At 51.8% G+C, this 20,262-nt stretch overlaps 9 protein-coding genes across 9 annotated transcripts; 8 read left to right on the top strand and 1 right to left on the bottom strand.

Annotated features, from left to right (window-relative positions):
• Positions 1-7,571: 7,571 nt before the first annotated feature.
• PHYSODRAFT_528060 (hypothetical protein) lies at positions 7,572-8,193 on the top strand (the record flags this gene model as incomplete). Its single annotated transcript, XM_009538855.1, has 2 exons — positions 7,572-7,801; positions 7,998-8,193. The coding sequence occupies 2 exons, from the start codon at positions 7,572-7,574 to the stop codon at positions 8,191-8,193; spliced, it is 426 nt and encodes a 141-aa protein (XP_009537150.1).
• Positions 8,194-8,840: 647 nt separating this feature from the next.
• Positions 8,841-9,170, top strand: PHYSODRAFT_415936 (hypothetical protein; the record flags this gene model as incomplete). Its single annotated transcript, XM_009538854.1, has 1 exon — positions 8,841-9,170. A coding segment is annotated over one exon (330 nt), but the record flags the coding sequence as incomplete, so codon positions are not given.
• A 1,931-nt stretch (positions 9,171-11,101) lies between these two features.
• PHYSODRAFT_340653 (hypothetical protein) lies at positions 11,102-11,434 on the top strand (the record flags this gene model as incomplete). The annotated part of the gene is made up of 1 exon (XM_009538853.1): positions 11,102-11,434. The coding sequence occupies one exon, from the start codon at positions 11,102-11,104 to the stop codon at positions 11,432-11,434; it is 333 nt and encodes a 110-aa protein (XP_009537148.1).
• A 590-nt stretch (positions 11,435-12,024) lies between these two features.
• On the top strand, positions 12,025-12,492 carry PHYSODRAFT_528513 (hypothetical protein; the record flags this gene model as incomplete). The annotated part of the gene is made up of 1 exon (XM_009538852.1): positions 12,025-12,492. The coding sequence occupies one exon, from the start codon at positions 12,025-12,027 to the stop codon at positions 12,490-12,492; it is 468 nt and encodes a 155-aa protein (XP_009537147.1).
• Positions 12,493-12,915: 423 nt separating this feature from the next.
• PHYSODRAFT_356036 (hypothetical protein) lies at positions 12,916-13,580 on the top strand. The gene has a single exon (XM_009538851.1). It carries the CDS (start codon positions 12,963-12,965, stop codon positions 13,515-13,517), a length of 555 nt encoding a protein of 184 aa, XP_009537146.1. The 5' UTR covers positions 12,916-12,962; the 3' UTR covers positions 13,518-13,580.
• Positions 13,581-13,969: 389 nt separating this feature from the next.
• PHYSODRAFT_340650 (hypothetical protein) lies at positions 13,970-14,434 on the top strand (the record flags this gene model as incomplete). The annotated part of the gene is made up of 1 exon (XM_009538850.1): positions 13,970-14,434. One exon carries the CDS (start codon positions 13,970-13,972, stop codon positions 14,432-14,434), a length of 465 nt encoding a protein of 154 aa, XP_009537145.1.
• Positions 14,435-15,468: 1,034 nt separating this feature from the next.
• Positions 15,469-15,690, top strand: PHYSODRAFT_528145 (hypothetical protein; the record flags this gene model as incomplete). The annotated part of the gene is made up of 1 exon (XM_009538849.1): positions 15,469-15,690. A coding segment is annotated over one exon (222 nt), but the record flags the coding sequence as incomplete, so codon positions are not given.
• A 396-nt stretch (positions 15,691-16,086) lies between these two features.
• On the top strand, positions 16,087-16,602 carry PHYSODRAFT_413716 (hypothetical protein; the record flags this gene model as incomplete). The annotated part of the gene is made up of 2 exons (XM_009538848.1): positions 16,087-16,318; positions 16,391-16,602. Coding segments are annotated over 2 exons (444 nt in total), but the record flags the coding sequence as incomplete, so codon positions are not given.
• Positions 16,603-16,883: 281 nt separating this feature from the next.
• PHYSODRAFT_462850 (hypothetical protein) lies at positions 16,884-19,037 on the bottom strand (the record flags this gene model as incomplete). Its single annotated transcript, XM_009538847.1, has 2 exons — positions 16,884-18,139; positions 18,371-19,037. Coding segments are annotated over 2 exons (1,923 nt in total), but the record flags the coding sequence as incomplete, so codon positions are not given.
• Positions 19,038-20,262: the final 1,225 nt, after the last annotated feature.

Below are 20,262 nucleotides of genomic sequence, written 5' to 3'. Positions count from 1 at the left end.
ACAAGAGGACAACAAGAAGGAGAAGAGGGGAGTAGAGTTGAGAAGGACAAGTAGGACAACTTTGGTAACTTTAATCAACTCACTTCGGCATTTGCCATCAACAACACAGGCGTTCCTCAATAGGTTAACAGCCGCAAGGACGCTCGCCGCAAGAACGCTCGACCAAGAACGCTCCGCTCAAGACATGACGACCAAGCGCGCCGAAGTCCTCCTGGGCAGTGGGAACTACTTCCACTGGGAGTACAACATGCGCATGACGCTGGCCCGGAAGGGGCTGCTTGGGCATGTGGAGGTTGTCAAGGCGGAGAATGAGATCACGGAGGCGTGACTCGTGAACGACGCGAAGGTGTTGGGCATCATCGCGCAGGGTATGGAGATCCAGCACCAGACGAAGATCCGTTCCGCGACGCGTGCCATGCAGGCGTGGAACACTCTGAGGGAGTACTACAACCGTACCACGCTGCACAACCGTGTCGCCATGACCAGGCGTCTGCACGAGTTCAAGATGGACTCTGGAACGTCGATGGCCAAGCATCTGGACGCGTTCGACGAACTGATCGTTGGGCTGCAGACGATGGGAGAACCGGTCGACGAGGCACAGCAGCTCGTGGTACTGCTGAGTAGCCTACCGTCGGAGTACGAGCTGATCGCGTCCATCCTGGAGAACGCCAAGGATGTCACGTTGAACAACGTGAAGGAGAAGCTATTGAAGGAGTTTGAACGGCTCGAGAAGAAGGATTCCACTACGGAGAAAGCGTTCCGCGCCAACGGGAACGCTGACCGGTTCAAGGGCGGTCGTGGAAACGGTCGCAAGGGGAACGGTCCGAAGAAGAACGGTGCCTTCAAGGACAAGTGCTTTCAGTGCGACCAGGTGGGCCACATGAAGCGGGACTGCCCGGGCAAGAACGGTAGCGCTGGGAACGACACCGTGTTCGCCGTGGGTGAGGAACGCCTCGCCGGGTGGCTGATCGATAGCGGGGCGTCATCCCACATGACCCCGCATCGTGATGACCTCTTTGAAATGGATGTAACGGTCACTGGCATGCAGGTGACTATCGCCGACGGAAAGCAGCTGCCGGTCGTCGGGCGAGGAACGGTCAAGCTGACCGGGATGGACGGGAAACACATCACAATGAAGGACGTGCTGTACATTCCGGGACTCGACAGACGGTTGCTGTCGGTAGGGAAGCTTGCGGAACGCGGTCTGAGCGTTGAGTTCCAGCCTTCCTCGTGTGTCATCTGGGGGAACACCAGCGCGGTCGCGATGGGCAAGAAGATTGGCAAGGCGTATGTGCTCGACTGCGAGCAGGTGTCGACACGGTTCGTGGAATACGCCGGGGCTGACAGTCAGTGGGAGCTTTGGCACGCTCGCATGGGCACCCGAGCGAGAACGGTATGGCCAAGACTCAGCGTGCTACGAACGGTTTGCCAACCGTGGGGCGTAGCATCAAGACCTTGTGCGGCGGATGCATGAAGGGGAAGCATACCGGGACATCGTTCCCGGCACGGTCGACGACGAAGACATCGCGTGTGTTGGAACTAGTCCACACGGATGTGATGGGGCCGATGAGAACGGTCTCCAAGGGTGGTGCGAAGTACGTGCTGACGTTCGTGGACGACTACTCAAGGTATGTCGTGGCGTACTTCATGAAGAAGAAGAGCGAAGTGACCGACAAGCTGAAAGAGTTCAAGGCGTTCTACGAGAACCAACGGGGAGAACGCTTGAAGTGCCTGCGCTCGGACAATGGAACGGAGTTCGTGAACAAGACGGTCACGGATCTCTGTCGCCGGAACGGTATCATGCATCAGCGAACGGCGTCCTACAGTCCGCAGCAGAACGGAGTTGCGGAACGCATGAACCGGACGATCATGGAGAAGGCACGCAGTATGTTACACTACAAGGGCGTGTCGACGGAATGGTGGGCGGAGGCTGTGAGCACGGCGGTGTACCTGATCAACCGTTCCACGAACACGGAACGCTCGGATGTGACGCCGTACGAGGTCAGCTTCAAGGTGAAGCCACGGATGGATCACCTGCGTGTGTTCGGCTCACCGGGGTGCGCTCACATTGACAATGCGAAGAGGACGAAGCTCGAGCCCAAGAGCTTTAGGTGCATGTTCCTCGGGTATGCGGAGAACGCGAAGGGGTACCGTGTATACAGCATGGATGCGTCCAAGGTCAAGGTGTCACGGTCGGTCAAGCTGGACGAGCGCGAGGTGGGCGGAATCTATGAAACGCACTCGCCGCAGCATGGAACGGCCATCCATGTGACCAAGGACGGAGATGTGCCAATCGTTCCTATCGAGGTGGAACGGCAACCGGTCGAGGACGAACCCATGGAAGCTGTTGAGGAACCCGTTCCAGACGTCGAGATGGATGAGGCTGAGCCAGAGCAGGAGGTACTGCGGCTGCCGGCACCGGAACGCCCAGCTGCCACTGGATTGGAGTTGACTGCGTACCGACCTCCACCTCAAGCGTTCCAGGACGACCACCTGGTGTTCCACCCCGAGCCGGAACGGACAAGAAGATCCCGTGAACCGGTGTTTCTCTTGGGGAACGGTGACGATGAAGATGGCGAGGAAGGCAAGTCGGAAGAAAGTGATGGGCCGCCGTCCCCGAAGCGACCCAGGATCGACGAGGACGGTCTCATTGCGGAGGCTGTACTGGCGTACGTGGCCAGGATCGACGATGGAACGGATGTCCCGGCAACGTATGCGCAGGCCATTGCTGGCGAAGATGCAGATGCCTGGCGGGATGTAATGGACACGGAGTTGCTCTCGCACGAACGGAACGGAACGTGGACGCTGGTACGACGTGGAACGCATACGCGTACGGTTGGTAGCCGGTGGGTGTTTGCCAAGAAGCGTGACGAGAACGGTCGCGTGATCCGGTACAATGCACGGTTGGTTGCGAAGGGTTTCAAGCAGAAGTACGGTGTCGACGTTTTCGAGACGTACTCCCCGGTCGCGAACATGAATTCGATCCGGGTCGTGCTGGCAGTGTGCGTGGCAGACGCATACGTGATGGAGCAGTTGGACGCGGACACAGCGTTCCTGAACAGTGAGCTGACGGACCGTGTGTACATGGAGGTGCCATTTGGTATTGAGAACGCTGCGAACTACGTGTGCCAGCTGAACAAGGCTATCTACGGTCTGAAGCAGGCGACCAATGCGTGGAACAAGACCATCCACCGCGTGTTCTTGGGGAACGGTTTCAAGAGCTGCGGGGCGGACCAGTGTGTCTACGTCAAGCGTTCCAGGAACGGCTTCATTTACGTGTGTCAGTACGTCGACGACATGATCATCGCTGCGAAGACGAGTGGTGAGGTTCATGAGGTGAAGAACGCATTGAAGAACGCGTTCAAGATGAAGGAGCTCGGCACGGCGAAGTTCATCTTGGGTATGGAGATTGATCACAACAAGAACGCTCGGACGCTCATGATCAAGCAGACGAGGTACATTGACGACGTGGCGGAACGGTTCGGCCAGCGGAACGCTAAGCCTGTGGACAACCCGTGCACGTCGGGCCTGAAGCTGACTAAGACGCAGTCGCCCGGAACGGATGAAGAGCGTACTGAGATGAAGTCACGGCCGTACCGTTCCCTGATCGGATGTCTGCTGTACATCACGACATGCACCAGACCGGACATCGCGTACGTGGTGACCCAGTTGTCGCGATTCCTGGAGAACCCCGGTCTGCAGCATTGGCGAGCTGCCATTCGCGTGCTACGCTACTTGAAGACAACCCGGGAGTACGGTATCGTGTACCAAGGTGGCGACGACAGCATCACGGTTGAAGCGTTCACGGACGCCGATTGGGGAAGCAACATTGACGACAGGCGTTCCGTGTCGGGAGTCATGGTGATGATCGGGAACGCTCCCGTAGTGTTCAAGTCCAAGTTCCAGAGAACGGTTGCGCTCAGCTCTGCGGAAGCTGAGTACATGGCACTGAGCCTGTGCGTGCAGGAGGTACTCTGGACGCGTGCGATGCTGAAGGACATGGGCAAGGAACAAGTGGACGCGACGCAGCTTTGGGAAGACAACCAAGGAGCGATCGCGCTGGCCCAGAACGCTGGGTACCATGCTAGGACGAAGCATGTGGACATTCGACACCACTTCATCCGCGAGAACGTGGAACGCGGAACGGTCAAGGTGGTCTACGTCGAGACGAAGCAGCAACTGGCGGACATGCTGACGAAGGAGCTCGGGACGAAGACGCTCAAGCACTTGCGGGACGCTAGCGGCATCAGGGAGAAGGTCACCGTACCGTAGCGGTGAGTGGGAGTGTTGAAGTGTACCGCTAAGTACGGTTCCGTTCCGTACCTGAACCGTCCTGGAATGCTTCCTATTGGCTAATCTTCGGGATGGTCAACTTGGTTGGTTCGACTGTGCAGAAAGCGGTGATTGCCCAAGCAGACACAAGAGGACAACAAGAAGGAGAAGAGGGGAGTAGAGTTGAGAAGGACAAGTAGGACAACTTTGGTAACTTTAATCAACTCACTTCGGCATTTGCCATCAACAACACAGGCGTTCCTCAATAGGCTCTAAACCAACGAGCAAATCCTTCCCGGTGATCATATCTCGCAGCCCAACTCTAAGTTAAAGTTAAGCTAATCAACCGCCACTACCAAGCACAACGCAGAGCAAGAACGGAGCGGTTGCCACTGCAAGAATAAATCGGTTGTCGCTGCAAGAAAACAAACGGATAAGGTCCCCGATAGAATGGCGCAATCTCCTTGCATAATAGTAAGTACCGATTTCGGCGGGGACGTTTTCTTTCGCTCCCTTCGTCGTGGCCTCGCGCGTTAAACCAAGCTCGAATTTCAGAGCACGGCGTATAGTAGCAGTAGAAAATTTCTACTAGAAATGTTTAGGAAACAGACTTTAAAGCTGCTTGCAGCTCCTCGATATAAAAACAGGGATGTTCTTCAATATTGTAGACGTAGTTTAGTACGATAGATCGCCAACGCATGTCAATCATCGACTAGAAAGCAATCAGACAAAGCGAGCGAGTTAGAATTAGAATGTCAGGGCCGTAGTATTGTCGGATTTACTCCAGCCATTCAACGAAAGTGAGCATAACGTTAACTCGTTGTCTTAGCAGCTATTTTATCTAAAATCGACGAGTTAGCCTCCTAACTCAATGATGGGCTAATCACCGTGATTTACTAAAACAACGAATTACGTCGTTGTTTAGACAGAAAGCATGCAAGGCGACTAGGGCTTCGCGAAGGCTGGGATAGGATTGGTTAACTCACCTTTGATCGCCATTGATAAACTCAATCCGCACGCTCCACGGGCATCTCCTACGCCTGCTTCGCAGCCGCAGAATCTGCCCGACGCCACTATGGTCTCGACGTACAACCGATTTCAGAGCAAAATCAATGACGAATCTAACTCGACGAATTTGAAAATGAACTGGACCAGCCTCCATCATTCTTGAGAAGTCTAAAACACTTGGTCAATAGACATCACTTACTGTAAATTGACCTAAAGACGTTACCGGTTCATCACCGGTGTCGATTGGAAGGGGGGACATCGCCCGAATTAATCCTGTTTGGGCTGGTCTATCAGCACTTCGTCGCTTCCTATCCCAGTATAATACTAGCTGAGCACCTCGTTCACTGCGCTTCCTCGCTGCTAATTTGGGGCGACACTAAATATTGTGCTCTACACAAAATTTCGCGATGCCCCCCCCGAGCCGATCGAAACCTTTTCGTGCAAGAAAGCTTAACAGCCTGATACGATGAGAAATCATTTAATTTGTCGTCAAACTTCATTTAGTTGACCTGTAGTGCTAGGAGTAAGCGAGTGTATCGAGATTGTGTATCAACACTTCACACGCATGCCTCATGCGCAGACCTCTACCAATACGGGAATTTCCGAATTTTTCCTATATCCTGGCGATCACTGACAGAATATGGGAGAAATTTTGAAGGTTTTACATCGTTTGAAGTGCTTTCTTGGAGTGTTGATAGTCTGTTCGATTTGCTTTATCTGTAACTGTTGTGTACTTTGACGTAGCTGCTTTGTATAGCAAGCTGCATCAATTGCTTGGTCGGTTTTGCGGTCCTCCGCTGTCTAATCTTCTGCTGATCTATTTTGATAACATGACATTTTCCTTTAGTGCACTACTACACCGTTGCCGAGCCCTGGAACTCTCGGTTAATCTTACCTCCGCGCAAAAGTACGCTGAAAATAGTTGTACTTTTGAAAACGAATAACGGTAGGCAATTGGGTAGCAACAGGACAACAGGAATAATGTTAATTTCTCAGCGCTTTAGCAACACTTGCATTAGCAATCCTTTCGTGGCCAGTAGGTCCCCGAGTTGACGTGTATTGCGCCTTTTAGTCTTTGTGCCGCTTTTTGTTTAAGATTGAGGCTCTGTACTTGCAAGAGGTTGGATCAGTGCTTATTTTATTAATGTCTTAGGGAAACCTGACGAGATACCCCTTCGAAAACTATTTCATGAGACGCCCTTCACGGCTAGCACAAACCATATGCCCCTCATTTAAAATTCGCCTCATAGGAATGACATTCAAAGTACCACTGAAAGTGGTGAGAACGTTGGCAGCATACTTCGGTATTTCCTGCACAAGAGGAGAAAGCCACGTTCCCAAAACTGGAGCCCAGTCATGGTTCGCGCTCAGCTGCATCAAGTTCAGCGACCCGCTCATGCTGGAGAGCCCCATGGCTATGATTAGGATATACTGTCCGATAAGCGGTTTTCACCCCGGGGTCCGAGGAACCTTCGGTTCTGAGGGACCAGCGGTTTTTGCTCCGCCACATCGCACAGAGTAGTTATAGATAGGTAGTCGTTCTTGATCGTCTCGGCCGGCCAGTCGCGCTTTCACCTGCTCGGACACCTGCTTCCCACGCGATGGCCAACTTTTTTCTTAACGTTAAGTGCGGCAGACACAGTATGGCCCGATTTCTTTAGGGCTTGCAATCCTTCATTGACTATGGAACGAGCTGCACATCTAACGTCTAAAGAACGACGTAAGTACCTTAACGAAAACCCTGATTTTGCTGCCAGGCATTTTAACAGAAGGTTTAAAGCTTTTTTCGACCACGTACTTCGCGGCCCAAGCCAACCTCTGGGTGAAATTATTGATTTCTTTTGGCGAGTTGAGTTTCAGCAAAGAGGCTCACCTCATATTCATGCACTATTGTGGATAAAAGATGCCCTTGATGTCCTTGACAAGTATATTTCTGTATTGATAAAGTCGCTCGATGACCTAGATTCGTGCCAGTGCTCCGTCTGTAAGTCATCACGGTCTGCAAGCATTGATATTTTGGCAATGCGACCGCCATGTGGCAATTCAGATGAATGGGCATGCGATATCTCCCGATTAGCTCGCCGAGTGCAGCCATGTGCTACAGTGGATCTTCTTGTCGAAAGAAAGCCGACGAATGTAGATTTGGCTTTCCCAAAACTCTTCATCCTCGCACTGAAGTTGAGGTAAGAACTGCACCTGACGGTACCCCGTCATTAAAAGTACTATTAAATAGAGACTCACCCTCGGTAAACAATTTTTCGCCAATAATTCTTTCGACTTGGCGCGCAAACATGGATATTCAGATGATAGGAAACGCGTATGGCGCTGCCGAATATACTGCTGCTTACGTGAGCAAAGCCGAACCTGACACATTGCGCTTCCGAAGCACTGTCGCTGCAGCTGTTAAGCGATGTGACCCGAATCTCCCTTACTCCGCTATACAACAGCAGCAGAAGAAGAAAACAACGAAGAAGAAGCACGAGAAGAAGGAGGACGAGAAGGACGTCTCGGCTGTTACTGTGTCGACGGCCGAGAAGAAAGTCGCGCCTCCGACATCGAACCACGCGCTAGACGATGCTGATGATAAGTTGTTGTCGCTAGCGCTAGGAATCGCGGACGACGAAGAAGACGCAGGCCAGACTGAAGAGAATGAGATGGCTTCGAAGCAGAACGGGGACGTAGAAGAACAAGTCGAGGAGTCCAATCCTACTGCCCAGTCTTAAAAGAATAGCTAACGCCACATTGGCTGTTCGTGAGGTAAGTGCCCAAGAAGCTTACTTCATACTGCTTCGAGAATTAAAAATGTATGGTAAGTCTCGTAAAGTAAGCCGAGTGAAGGTTTTGCGTCATCACTTGCGATATTACCGAAGCCTTACGGAACTTGGGCATCGACAAACCGCCTCAACTCGATAATATTAAAATTGAATCATACGAAAAAGCCTACATGGCGCGTCCTCAGGAAGAACCGTTTAAGTCGATGTCATATGCTAGCTTTGTAGAGCACTATGAGGTAGTTGAAAGCGCAACCTCAACAGCGAAGTATTGGAAGCGAATCGATAATCTAGGTTCTTCGTATGTCGCCATGGATGGCACCAGACACATCAAACCCTAACTTTTGTTTTGCTGAGTTGTTTTTACACGTTCCTTGGAGACACTTAAGCGACTTACCGATTACTGACGATGACTGTATTAGTCGGTTCTACGACGAACAAAATAAAAACCTCGACAATGAACTCCGAACTGAAGTGAATTTAAAGGTAACGAGGCACTGTCAATTAAATCTTCTGAAGAATTCTCGCGAGAACCAATGCTGCACTAATCTGCCCCCGTCCGAGAATGTTTTCATCGAAGAACCTGATGAGCACCTCAATGAGCATGAGATGGAAATCGAGATAGATAAAAAACTTATTGCAGACCTTCATACTCAATGGAAGCCAAAGCACAACTACTCTAACGAAGACATTAATAGAGCACGCGAATTTATGACAAAATATGTGCGGCCATGGGCAAAAAATCAGCGAGAAGCATTTCATTTCAATTTACAGCAATCCCCCGATCACAAACAAAGATTTTCCAAACCTTACGTCGCAATGACCACGCAAAAAAACGGCCCAGCTAAGCTATTGTCTCTACAGCAGCGCTTCAGGGATATACACCTGGTAATAATTGACGAATTTAGCGTAATATCATGTGGAATGCTATATTGGATAGACCAAAGAATGCGAGAGATATGGCCTGATCAGCGCGAGGTCCGATTTGGTGGAAGAGATGCCATTTTCACGGGAGACAGTGCCCAGTTGGACCCTGTAACCCCTTACAGTCTAGCGACATCCACAGATAGAATACGTGACAATATCCAGCGCAAAGGACGCGGAATTTGGGAGGAAATTAAATGCGTATGCTCGTTAAGCAGTCAACATAGAGGGAAGGATGACCCGGAATGGTTTGAAGCGATACGAAGATTGCGAGAAAAAGTACCAACACAGCAGGACATTGACTCGAATCTTCAAAACCAACGCAATGCCTGAGTGGGTGCATGCTGCGAAGCACATTGCATACCTTAACGCAGATGTTGATAGTGCTAATGACGTAAATCTGCAGAATGCTTCTTCTCCAATTGTGCACATAAAGTCCGTGCACAATGTGAAGCAAAAACGCTTGATCGCAAATAGAGAAGTACCTCAAGGCACAGTTAAAGCTCTTTTAGATCAGGCACAAGAAAAGATCCCAAGGAGAGACCGAGTTGTACCAATCCAACTCAATTTAGCAATTGGTGCTCCTGTCACACTAACATTTAATGCTGAGCAAACAGCAGGGCTATGCAATGGAACGAACGCTACTGTGTACGACATGATCTTTGTGTCTGGATCAGAACTTCCTATCGTTTTGGTTGAAATAGTTGATGAATACTTTGGTCCATCCTTTTTACCAAACGTACCTAACATTATCCCCATCATTTCAAAGGACACGAGCTGGGGAAGTACAAGGAGTGACTTTAAAGTCGTTCGCTGTGGCATTCCGTTAAGGCTTGCCTACGCTATGACGATTCATAAGGTTCAAGGGGTTACATGCTCAAAAGTCGTATTTCATTCCAATTCACTGCCAAATGCATCCTATGCTTGCCTTGCTCTTTCCCGCGTTAGAAAAAGAGAATATATAGTTCTTACGCATCGTTTGAGTTTGGAAAAGCTCACAGCGTCCCCAGAGAGTCGATCATCGTTTGACACTGAAAGGGATCGCATCATTCATCTTGTTAACCAAACTACACTTCATGCAAATATTTTTCTAAAGGAAATGAAGACGATAGCACTTTTCCACAATCTCGATATGTCGCCAAGATAATAAAAAGAAAGCATGTTGGCGAGGCGTCCAAGTCGACCCAAGTTCACATTGGGTACAAGCACCGCGAAAACAAAACCTGGCAAGGCAAGCCTCATGGTTGGATTCGGCTTGGAGTCTCAGTCTCGAAGGTCGGCCGTCAATATGGGCTGCGAGCGAGTATTGACGTGGCTCGGAGGCGACCTCGATCAGCCACGTCCAGAAGCAGCAGCGGCACAGTAGTCATCGCTTGGCGGATACTACTACGAATTGCAAGGGGATCTGGCGGTGGGTGTTGTCGCGGTTCTCTTCCTCGATGTGCGTGTCTACGAGCACCCACGGAGCAGGCCAGTTGACTTGGCGCGCCCGAAGACGGTCCGTGAAGGCGTGTCGACAACACAAGGTGGTGACAAGGTTGTGGCGGGCGGTGACGGCTGTGCATGGTTCGCCATCGCTCACGGCTCCACGGAGTAGCTAGCGTCTTGCAGCCAATGCAAGCCTCAACGAAGCTAGCAATTTCGCGCAGCAACGTTTCCGAAGCTAAAACAGGGTCGCTTGTTTATCAAAACAGAGTATCCATTAAGCTAAAACAATGCAGTTTTACGCCAAATCCACTTTCCAGAGTCCACAGCCCATATATACCCTATTTGGAAGGGCCTCCTAAAAGACGGGCCTCAGTTTAATGGCTTTCGCACCCTTTGCTGGAGGCTAAACCCCTGAACTTCTATGAATAATCACTCGGAACCGTCGGACAGTGAGCCTGAAAGGATCTTATACAGAGGTAAAATGCAGCATTTTTGCCACTGGGAGAGGCAACCATTAAACCTTTCCCTAGCCTGATCCATAAAATCATCGAAAGAAAGTAAATCAGAGCGATAAAACAGAGCGATTTCAATTTTTTTTTTTTTGGGGGGGGGGGGGGGGGGCTTCGCCCCAACAAACTAATCTAAAAGATTCAAGTGACCGGGCTCAGTACCCCAGAACAACTGGCTTTGCTGGCGGCATGGGCCGTGGTCACGTGGCATTTCCACTGCCATTCCCCAACTTGCCTCGTGCACACCAAGTCTCGCTATCGACTCCAGCTATGCAGCTCATCAACATTGTCGCTGTTACAGTTATCGCCACCACGCTGTGCTTCGCTCCGGCCAATGCCTCGGCTAACGTTGACGCCCAGAAGGACCCGCCAACCGCGCGCAAGCTTTACTACCCAACTCCAAGTCCTGCCGCGAATGGCGCGATGAAGAACACACCTACCGTTCGCAAACTCTACTACCCGACTCCGAGCCCAGTCGCCAATGGTGTCCAGAAGGACACGCCTACCGCGCGCAAACTTTAGTAGCACTGTCGGCAGCAGCCGTGATGTACTCCACGAAGCGCCGGACTGCAAGCCCCGTTGTCTAGACCGGGAGCTTTTAAGGGTGAGGCTTTGCATGTATCCCGAGTACAGTACAAACCGAAGATGTCCAGCAAGTAATACGAAGCACGACCTCTATAAGTTTCCATCGATGCGAACAAGCTGCTTGGATAAACCCACGTAATTACACCTAGCTCGGATCGCTTGGAAAGCGATACGATATCACCTGACATCCGCTTCCTCAGAAGCAGGCGAAAACTTCTCCGCCGTTGCGTTTGGCCATGAGCGGGTGCACACCCATGTTGAAGTGATATAAGAAATGACAGTTGATATCATCAATGATCTCTTTATAAAGTGATATTGACCTACCGATCGATTTAACGGGATATGAGAAGATAGAGTGGCGACATACACTTTTGGCGGCGGAAACTTCAACATCAACGGATTTTCACACAAACGGCATGTACCCAGCGAGTGGATGCAGCACGCCCCAAACTTCGCGCCGCACATTCCCAAACTCGCAGCTTACAACACACACGAAGCCCCGCCACCACCCCCTCTACCCCTGCGCCATGGCCGACACGGACCAAGCCTACGCTATCCAGATCGACGACCCCAAGGGGGCCGCGGCCGGCATCACCACCGGCAAGTGGGGAGTCGGCTTCTGCGGCTGCTTCACCGACCTAGTGCCCAACTGCCTCATGGTGACCTTCTGCCCGTGCGTCTCGCTGGCCCAAGTGCTCTCGCGTCTGGGCATGATGAACTTCACCACGGCGCTCCTCATGTCGCTGCTGCTGGGCGCGCTCGCCGCCTTCACCGGCGGCATCGGCTACATCGTGTTCGCCATTTGGATCTGGAGCGCGCGCTCCAAGACGCGCGAGCGCTTTCAGATCCCCGGAGGGTCCTGCGAAGACTACTGCGCCGCGTGCTGCTGCGGCTGCTGCGCGTTGGCGCAGATCGCCACGCACATCAAGAGCTACCAGGCCGGGAGCTGCAGCTTCGGGCCACAGGACACGCTGCCGGCGTACACGCGGACGTGAACTTGTCGCGAGCTGAAGGAAGCTGAGATAGCTGAAGGCGATACGAGCGTAGGCCAATGTGGCTCTCCCTTGTAGTGTGTTTTCGTTTGCATACTTCAATGGAAACATCCATGCATTTTTCAGCCTGTGGATCATCCACTGGATGTGCGTGGTCCTTCCTTGAATGCACTTAGGCGTGCAGTTCGATCGCAATGCTCGCAGTTCGCGGGCCATAGGCCATGGTTTCGTGTGATATCCTATCGATGGCGTGGTATTCAAGCTTCAGCTTTCGCAGAGACGTGGTGAAGCATTGCGCCTCGTGGTGCTTGCAAGCGGTACGTCCTGAGAGGGGGTCGTGTCAGCTCATCTTGGCGATATATTATGCGGAACAGGAGGCGTTTTACTGTCCGCTTCAACGACATCCACCATGTACCCTGAATGCTCCGTAGAGAAGCGCGTGTTCGACTCGACAGTCGACTCGTGGGCCGCAAATGCCATCGCTGCCTTCGGTCTCATTCCACGACTCGCAAGCTACTACCCGCACGGACGCTCCAAGAACTCAAGAGCTCAAGACCATGGCGGACGCGGACCAAGCCTACACCATCCAAGTGGAAGACCCCGAAGTCAAGGGCACCTCGGACATCGCGGTCGGCAAATGGGACGCCCCGTTCTGCGGCTGCTTCACGCACTTGGTGCCCAACTGCCTCATGGTCACCTTCTGCCCGTGCGTCTCTCTGTCCCAAGTGCTGTCGCGCCTTGGCATGATGAGTTTTGGCGTTGCCTTGGCCATCACGATCCTGCTGGGCTTGCTTGTGGCGTGCACTGGGGGCCTCGGGCATATCGTGTTCGCAATCTGGATCTGGACGGCACGTTCGAAAACGCGCGGCCGCTTCCAGATCCCCGGGAGCTGCTGTGAGGACTACCTGGCGTCCTGCTGCTGCGGGTGCTGCGCTCTGGCGCAGATCGCGACGCATGTCAAGAGCTACAAGCCCGGAAGCTGCGCGTTCGGACCGCAGGACACGCTGCCGGCGTACACTCGTGGCTAAACTGACGGCTGGAACAAGGTCATCGGCGTTCTCGACTTAAGTAATACCACGTATTTACATTTCATTGAGTTTATTCACTGTATCGTCGGCAGACAACCGAACCTTGTTCATACAGTAAGGTTATCCATCGGATATGGTGAATGCCGCGACTGTACTCAAACATGGTTGATTTTTGATCACAGCAAATGTTTGTCACGGTGTGGGGTAATCATGACCACGAGATCTACTCACCAGAAATGTATACACCAAGCCAGCCGTGCCAGCTTTTTGTGCAGGGTTGAAGGGGTACGGCGCTGTGTTTTATAATGCCGGGAAGCGATTGTTTCCCGCTTGCAGTAGCATTGATACCTTTGGGTGACATGCGGTGCACGTCGTCAGAAGTTGTTCGAAGGGAAGGTTCATTCTACAACTTGCAGCGAACTACCCACCAGAGATCGAAGACAAGCGCCACCATGGGAGGAGAAGAAATGCCGTACGCCATTCAAGTTGACCAAGACGCGGGGACTCAGCACGGATTGGGGATCACCGTCGGCAAGTGGGAGGTCGGCCTCTTCGGCTGCTGCACGCACATGGTGCCCAACTGTTGCATGGTCTTCTGTTGCCCGTGCGTCTCACTGGCACAGATCTCGGCGCGCCTGGGTAAGCTGAAATACGACATCGCACTCGTGCTGTTCGTGCTCCTGTTCTTCTGCACTGGTGGAACTGCCAGCCTTGTCGGTCTCATTTGGCTCTGGCAGACACGCGCTCAGACGCGCGAGCGTTTCCAGATTCCGGGGAGTTGCTGCGGAGACTTTTGTGCCTCGTGCTTCTGCGGCTGCTGCACGATGACCCAGATCGCGACGCACATCAAGAGCTACAAGCCCGGTAGCTGCAACTTCAGCGCCCAAAACACGCTACCGCCGTACGAACGTGCCTAACCCCCTCATGAAACACTGCAATCGGCAAAACGATCCGTTTTGTTTCTGAAGGAGTGGCATGACCGTTGTCCATTAGTTCTAATGCAATACATGCTTTACACTTGGACCGGGTAGTATTGACTTCTGTTTCGTTTGCACCTCGGCACGGGCCGTATCAACACAACCATTTGGCACTGCCGACGCGTACATCCAGATTCCACGAGGGTTCTTGCTGCTTGCTGCTGCAGGACGGTGGGCTCACCCGTAACCACACACCAACCAGAAAGCTGTCATTTCAGCGCTCAAAACATTCAACCTCGTTGAGTTGGGTGCCAACTGCTAGGAACTATCCGGGTGTTCAATTGCGAGTGTGCGTGTTTGATGCCTTGATTGCCTAGCTTCCTCAGTGGATGAGACCACCGTTTGGGCGGCAAATAACCTCCGTAACCGGGGCCATTGTACAAAAACTTACACAAGTCTTGAGTAGATTGATGAGTACCAAAAACAAACTCTAAACATTCACGAGCCGTTCGGAACCGTTCTGCGAATGTTTAGAGTTTGTTTTGGTACTCATCAATGTACTCATTTTGGATCAAAAACTTGTGCAAATTTGTACCGTCCTCCTTCCGCCCTACACATGATTACTCGCGTTACCAATGCAGGTGATTGCCCGCTTAAACGATCTCCGATGCAACACTTGGGAAGGCATCCAAACGTGCCATTTTGGCCCGGTTTGCCGCGAAAGGGTTAACCCTTACGTGCCATTTTGGATGCCTTCCCAAGTGTTGCATCGGAGATCGCGTTCAATCGAGCCAAAATGGCCCGTTTTGGTTTTGCTACCACTCTTCGACCCTCGCTGGACCACTGCGTTCAATTACAGCCAATCCCTGCACACACCTCATCGTTTCATTTTCAAAAATTACAAATATAGGCATCTGGTGACGTTGAACCATCAGAAGATTCCATACTCAAACGAAAATATGTGCAGATGTTCTCGCTCACAAGTTTGCATACTGAAATCCATACTCATACGGCCCTTGGGGCTCCCGTGAAGAATGCCGGGCACAACATTCTTAGAGGAGGAGGACAAGCAGTTGGTGCAAATTGCCCGTGAATATGCTGAGCGCGGAACAGGAAGAATCGCATGGAAGGACGTCGCGCAAAAGATGAAGCGTTGGGGCCAAACTCCTGCGGAGCTTGCCCAAAGAGTATCTTCGCTGAAGCGCACGTTTGGAACCGACTTGGCCAAGTTCCCGCGTTCGTTTTACACTCCTGTTCGAGCTACACGAGGCCGCCGAAGCGGACACACACTCCATATCCGCCAGCCTAGACGGAAAAACGATCTCCAGCATCAGCAAGAAAGCAACAAGAGCCATACTGGCCCACTTCGGCTCACCCAGACTACAACAGGTCAAGCGGACGCGCCAAAGCAGCAAGATGATCGCAGCTCTCGCGATTTAGCGTTAGATCAAGCACGAGGATCTTCACGCGGCGATTCACTCCACCATCTAGCGCCAGATACATCGTCGGTGACATCGGATTCAGGGTGTGGAGGAGTAACGTTGGTGGAGACAGGTGGTGATGTGGTTGGTTTTTGTCCTGGGGCTGAAGAGCGCCGTCAAAAGCGTTTGCGTTCGTTTATACCAGAGCACCTGACGACTACGGCTGCAACGCAAGCTGTGGTCTCAATGTTTAGCTGTATAGCTCGTCAAGAAGTCATCGATCCTTCGTGCGCGCCCCATTTGAATGCTGGTGAGCTACTGCCCAGTGGGATTGCAGCCTTTATTGCGGCAATACAACGGGTTAGAACTATTGGGGCTGGCGATGTGTTTATGGATATCGGCTCTGGTGTTGGCAATGTGATGGCTCAGTTTGTTCTTTCGACATCAGTTCGCGCGAGCATTGGTATTGAAGTCCGACGTGATTTGGTTGACCGTTGTAATGGGATACTGGTTGAGCATGTAGTGCAATGGCCAGGCCTACAAAACGTGGAGGTGTATGCTGAAGATGTGGAGCGAATTGAGCTGTCGATGATATACCCTTTCTCCAGCGCAACAATCGTCTTTGCCAACAACTCGCGCTTTGAGCCTTCTACCACAAATCATATCACAAGTGAGCTTGTATACATGACGGACGCGTGGATTGTTGCCTTCACAAGTGAGATTTGCCCACGGCACAGTCCCACGTGCACAAACAGCTTCTCGCTGGAAGCTGCAAACATCAGTCGAAGTGCTGGTGAGCTGGTCATCAAAACCAGCAACAGTTTATCTCTATACAGAAAAGACCGAGCTGTACGTGTTCTCAGCCTGAAAAGATAAGCATTCATCTTGATTTCATTATACATTTACAGACTGTTCATCTTGCGTTGATCTTGTTGGACCTGTTTCGGCTCGACGACGCTGAATGAACAAATTGGGCGTCTTCCTTTGGCTGAGAATAGGTTTTCGCGCAAGTAAAATTTGTGGTACTACTCCCAACAAGTCCAAGTGGGCTGTTGGCAGAAGTATGGCTTCGCAGCAGTTGTATGGACAATTTGACAGAGGCTCACGCCGTGGAGCGTACAGTGGTCGGTGACAACTGTTGGAAACCGATCTTCCCATCGACATACCACACAATGCCTTCTCCGCATCTTGTCTCCAAAAATCTGCTTCGAGTTGAGAGCAACGCACGATTTTTGAGGGCTGGACATGGTTGAAGGTTCCACGCCCCCACAATGCCACATAGCAGAAGCCTCCACTGCGGCCGCAACCCCAGACTCTCCTCGGGCGGAGTAGAACATTCTTCTGTCACTAGGTGCCTCCATCCATTTCCCTGAAATTTGCTCCTCCGCGAGCTCTGCAACAAATGAACGGTGCGGATCACGATCTCTCGTCACGTCAATAGTCAACTTTCTGGTCATGTAGGCATTGACTCTGGCAATATCCACAAAAGCCATCCCCAGCTTCTTATACCATTTCTTGAAAGTGTGACCGTCGGCCAAAGAGAACCGTTCACGTAGTTGGTCCAGCCTATCAACACCTTGCATATTGGTGTTGTACTCTGACACACGCAGTGGAGCAGGGAATGGCTGCAGTTGACTGCCGACTCTCCTTGTTAAGACCGTTTCCGAAGACTTGTCTGCGTTCGACACCATCTTCACCACCGCACTATCATACCACGCCACAGCAACCATCTCATGCGCCACTGAAAGAGCTTGGCGATACTGCCCGCGACGACACTCCTTCTTCTTCAAAACGACATGATGCGGAAAATGCAGGCTATTCCCGCGTATAGTCCCTCTGCCATAAAGGCCCTTCACTCGCAGAGCAGCCAAAAGTTGCACGGACATGTAGTAGTTGTCGGCATTTATCACGCGATTGGTATGATAAAGTGGCCTCACCACTTCCATAACCTGGCTTCGGACAGTTGATAACTCGTCCAGTTCTTGTCTTAGTGCTTCGATTGTCTCCTTAGATACAACGCCTTGCAGCCGATCGGATAAGTCGCTCGCACAGTGCACTCGAAAGTTGATGGCTATCCACGTAGTGGCACAACAAAGGGTGTAAACTCGAAAGTGGTATTTACCACCAGGCTTCATGGGGTTGAACATTATCAATCTCCGCCCGTACTTGGTTTTGGAGGCGACGCTCGCCTCATCCAGCGAGACATCTCTTCCGACCTCTACGTACTTCCCTTCTGTGATTTTCAGCATATTAAGAAGCGGGCGAATTCTCCTGACAGGGTCCACTGGCTGCGGTGGGGCCGGCGCAGTAGCAGTATTCTGAGATCGTCGCGAAGCTTGTTGAGAATTCGATGCCGAGGTGGGAACGGAAGAATTTTCAGTAGGTTGGGTTGAGCTACTCGTCGTCGTAGCATCTTCCGACAACAGCTCGTCAATATCAATAGCATCAGGATCGGCGCGAGTCTCAGCTGTATCCCCACTACTAGCCACCGCGGTACTTGAGCCGCTATCAGCACTCGCTGCACGAGCAGCTTTTGGCACGTGCCTGAAACAGAAATGCTGGCGCAACAGCTTGAAGCGGCTCAGTGCCATCACCTTATCCAGACCTGTGTGGTTGCCCCCCACGATGCAATCTTCTATTTGCCTTCCCCAATAATTGGCGTGTTCGCCCTTGACCACCAGTTTCATAAAGAAAAGAATTCCAAGGAAAGTCATCAATTCTTGTAGGGTGAACGGTTTGTTGGTGCTGAGCTTCTTCTCCAACTCATGCGCACGCATCGCCTTGTTCGTCTGGTGCAGAACTTCAACCCAGTAGTAGACAGGAATATAGGCAAAGAAACTCGACGATGCCGAATGTTCAAACAAATGGCGGAAATGAGGGCGAACTCTCGTCTTGACATTGCCATCCGGATGCTGGTATAAGTCTGAAGGACCATTGATCTGTGCAGTAGGATCGAACTTCATGTTGGTGATACTTTCGACTTCGGGCAATGAAGATGGAAGAATTACCTTTGGATCATATCGCTCGAAACTCTCCTCCACTTCTTCCAAATCGCTGTCGTCCTCAACAATACCAGATTCGGTGCTGTCTGGTTGACAAAGGGACTTCCAGGCCGGCTTAGACGGCGATGCCATCACATTTTTATAGTTCTCCATGCCACGCTGAACGACACTCATGCTTATCCACTTATCGGCCTTCTGGAACTGCCTGTCAACCCAATGAATCTGAAACAGCGCTTTCTTCTTATCAAACCTAGAGACTCGGCCAACAATGTAAGCACTTCCTGCATCTTCGAATATTCGGCCTGATAGCCAGGACTCTTTGGCAGGCGAGTACGCCACAAGCTTCTCGACAAACAGCTGAGGCATTGCTGCGGCAGTGGGCGAAGCTGAATCGCGCGTACTACTAGTCTCCGTCACGACAGGAGGGGCAACAGTAGCGTCCGATGTAGTATGGCCGATCATTGCACTACTGCCAACCGCACCGCCAGCTCCACTGGGCGTCGTACTCTCCATCGCTGATGCTAAGCTCCGCTGTCGCTTGCGAGGCTGCTTCTTTCGCGCTGGAGATGAAACCTTGCGTTTAGAAGGTGCCTTCTGCTGTTTGTGCTGTATAGTTGACCCACGTCCTGGCCGAGGCTCCGTCAGCGCTTGCGCTTCACTCGAACGATAATTCGACGATTGAATCCTTGCCAAAGCTTCATGCTGAGTCTGACCACGGCTATCACTCAGGACCTGCTGGAAGCGCGGTTCTTGTCTTGTGTCCGTTGCTTGAGTTCCTGCTCCAGCAAGGGGTGGAGGCTGTTCATCACCCGCTTGAACACGCTGCTAAATAAAACCCTCCATGCTTTACGATCCCTGCTGCCAGAAGAATCGTTATGGTGCGCAGCCTCTTCTTGTCACTGCGGCACGAAAGCCAACGCCGATCCATTCAGGCCATAATTTGAATACTCAGTTGAAGATAGTTTCCCATGTTTTGTTTCGATACTGAAATCAAGATGTGTGCACCGGTATCTAGCGGATGCATCTAAAATGAAGGATGTCTGAAGAAGGCCACCACGACGTCTGCGTCTACTCCAACGACTTTCAACTGCGCGAACAAATCGACTTCAGCTGATAGACCACGCGCCAGAAGCCCGCGCCCAGCTGATCAAGGGTATCGAGAACACCCGCAGTCCAAAGGTAAACAACTCAGCTACGTGGATGCTGGAGTATACCAGCCCTCTTGCTACCAGTAGAGCGGCAGACAGCATGGGCTTCATGAGTTTTGCTGCGAGGCTGCAGGTGGGTTTGGGAAGGAAGACGTGACGTTGCCGTCGGCTGTACACCCAGGACTGGTTTTCAGCACGAAGCTCGATGCAGCTCAGCGACGCAGACGGAGTTCCCGGTCCACATGCACGGCATGTAC

Source organism: Phytophthora sojae (assembly GCF_000149755.1).
Source record: "Phytophthora sojae unplaced genomic scaffold PHYSOscaffold_12, whole genome shotgun sequence".
Taxonomy (NCBI): domain Eukaryota; phylum Oomycota; class Peronosporomycetes; order Peronosporales; family Peronosporaceae; genus Phytophthora; species Phytophthora sojae.
This window is presented reverse-complemented; position numbering and strand designations above follow the sequence as displayed.

What these genes read in the sequence shown, in the direction of transcription:
- PHYSODRAFT_356036 (XM_009538851.1), top strand. Translation starts at nt 12,963, where the DNA reads ATGCCATCGCTGCCTTCGGTCTCATTCCACGACTCGCAAGCTACTACC.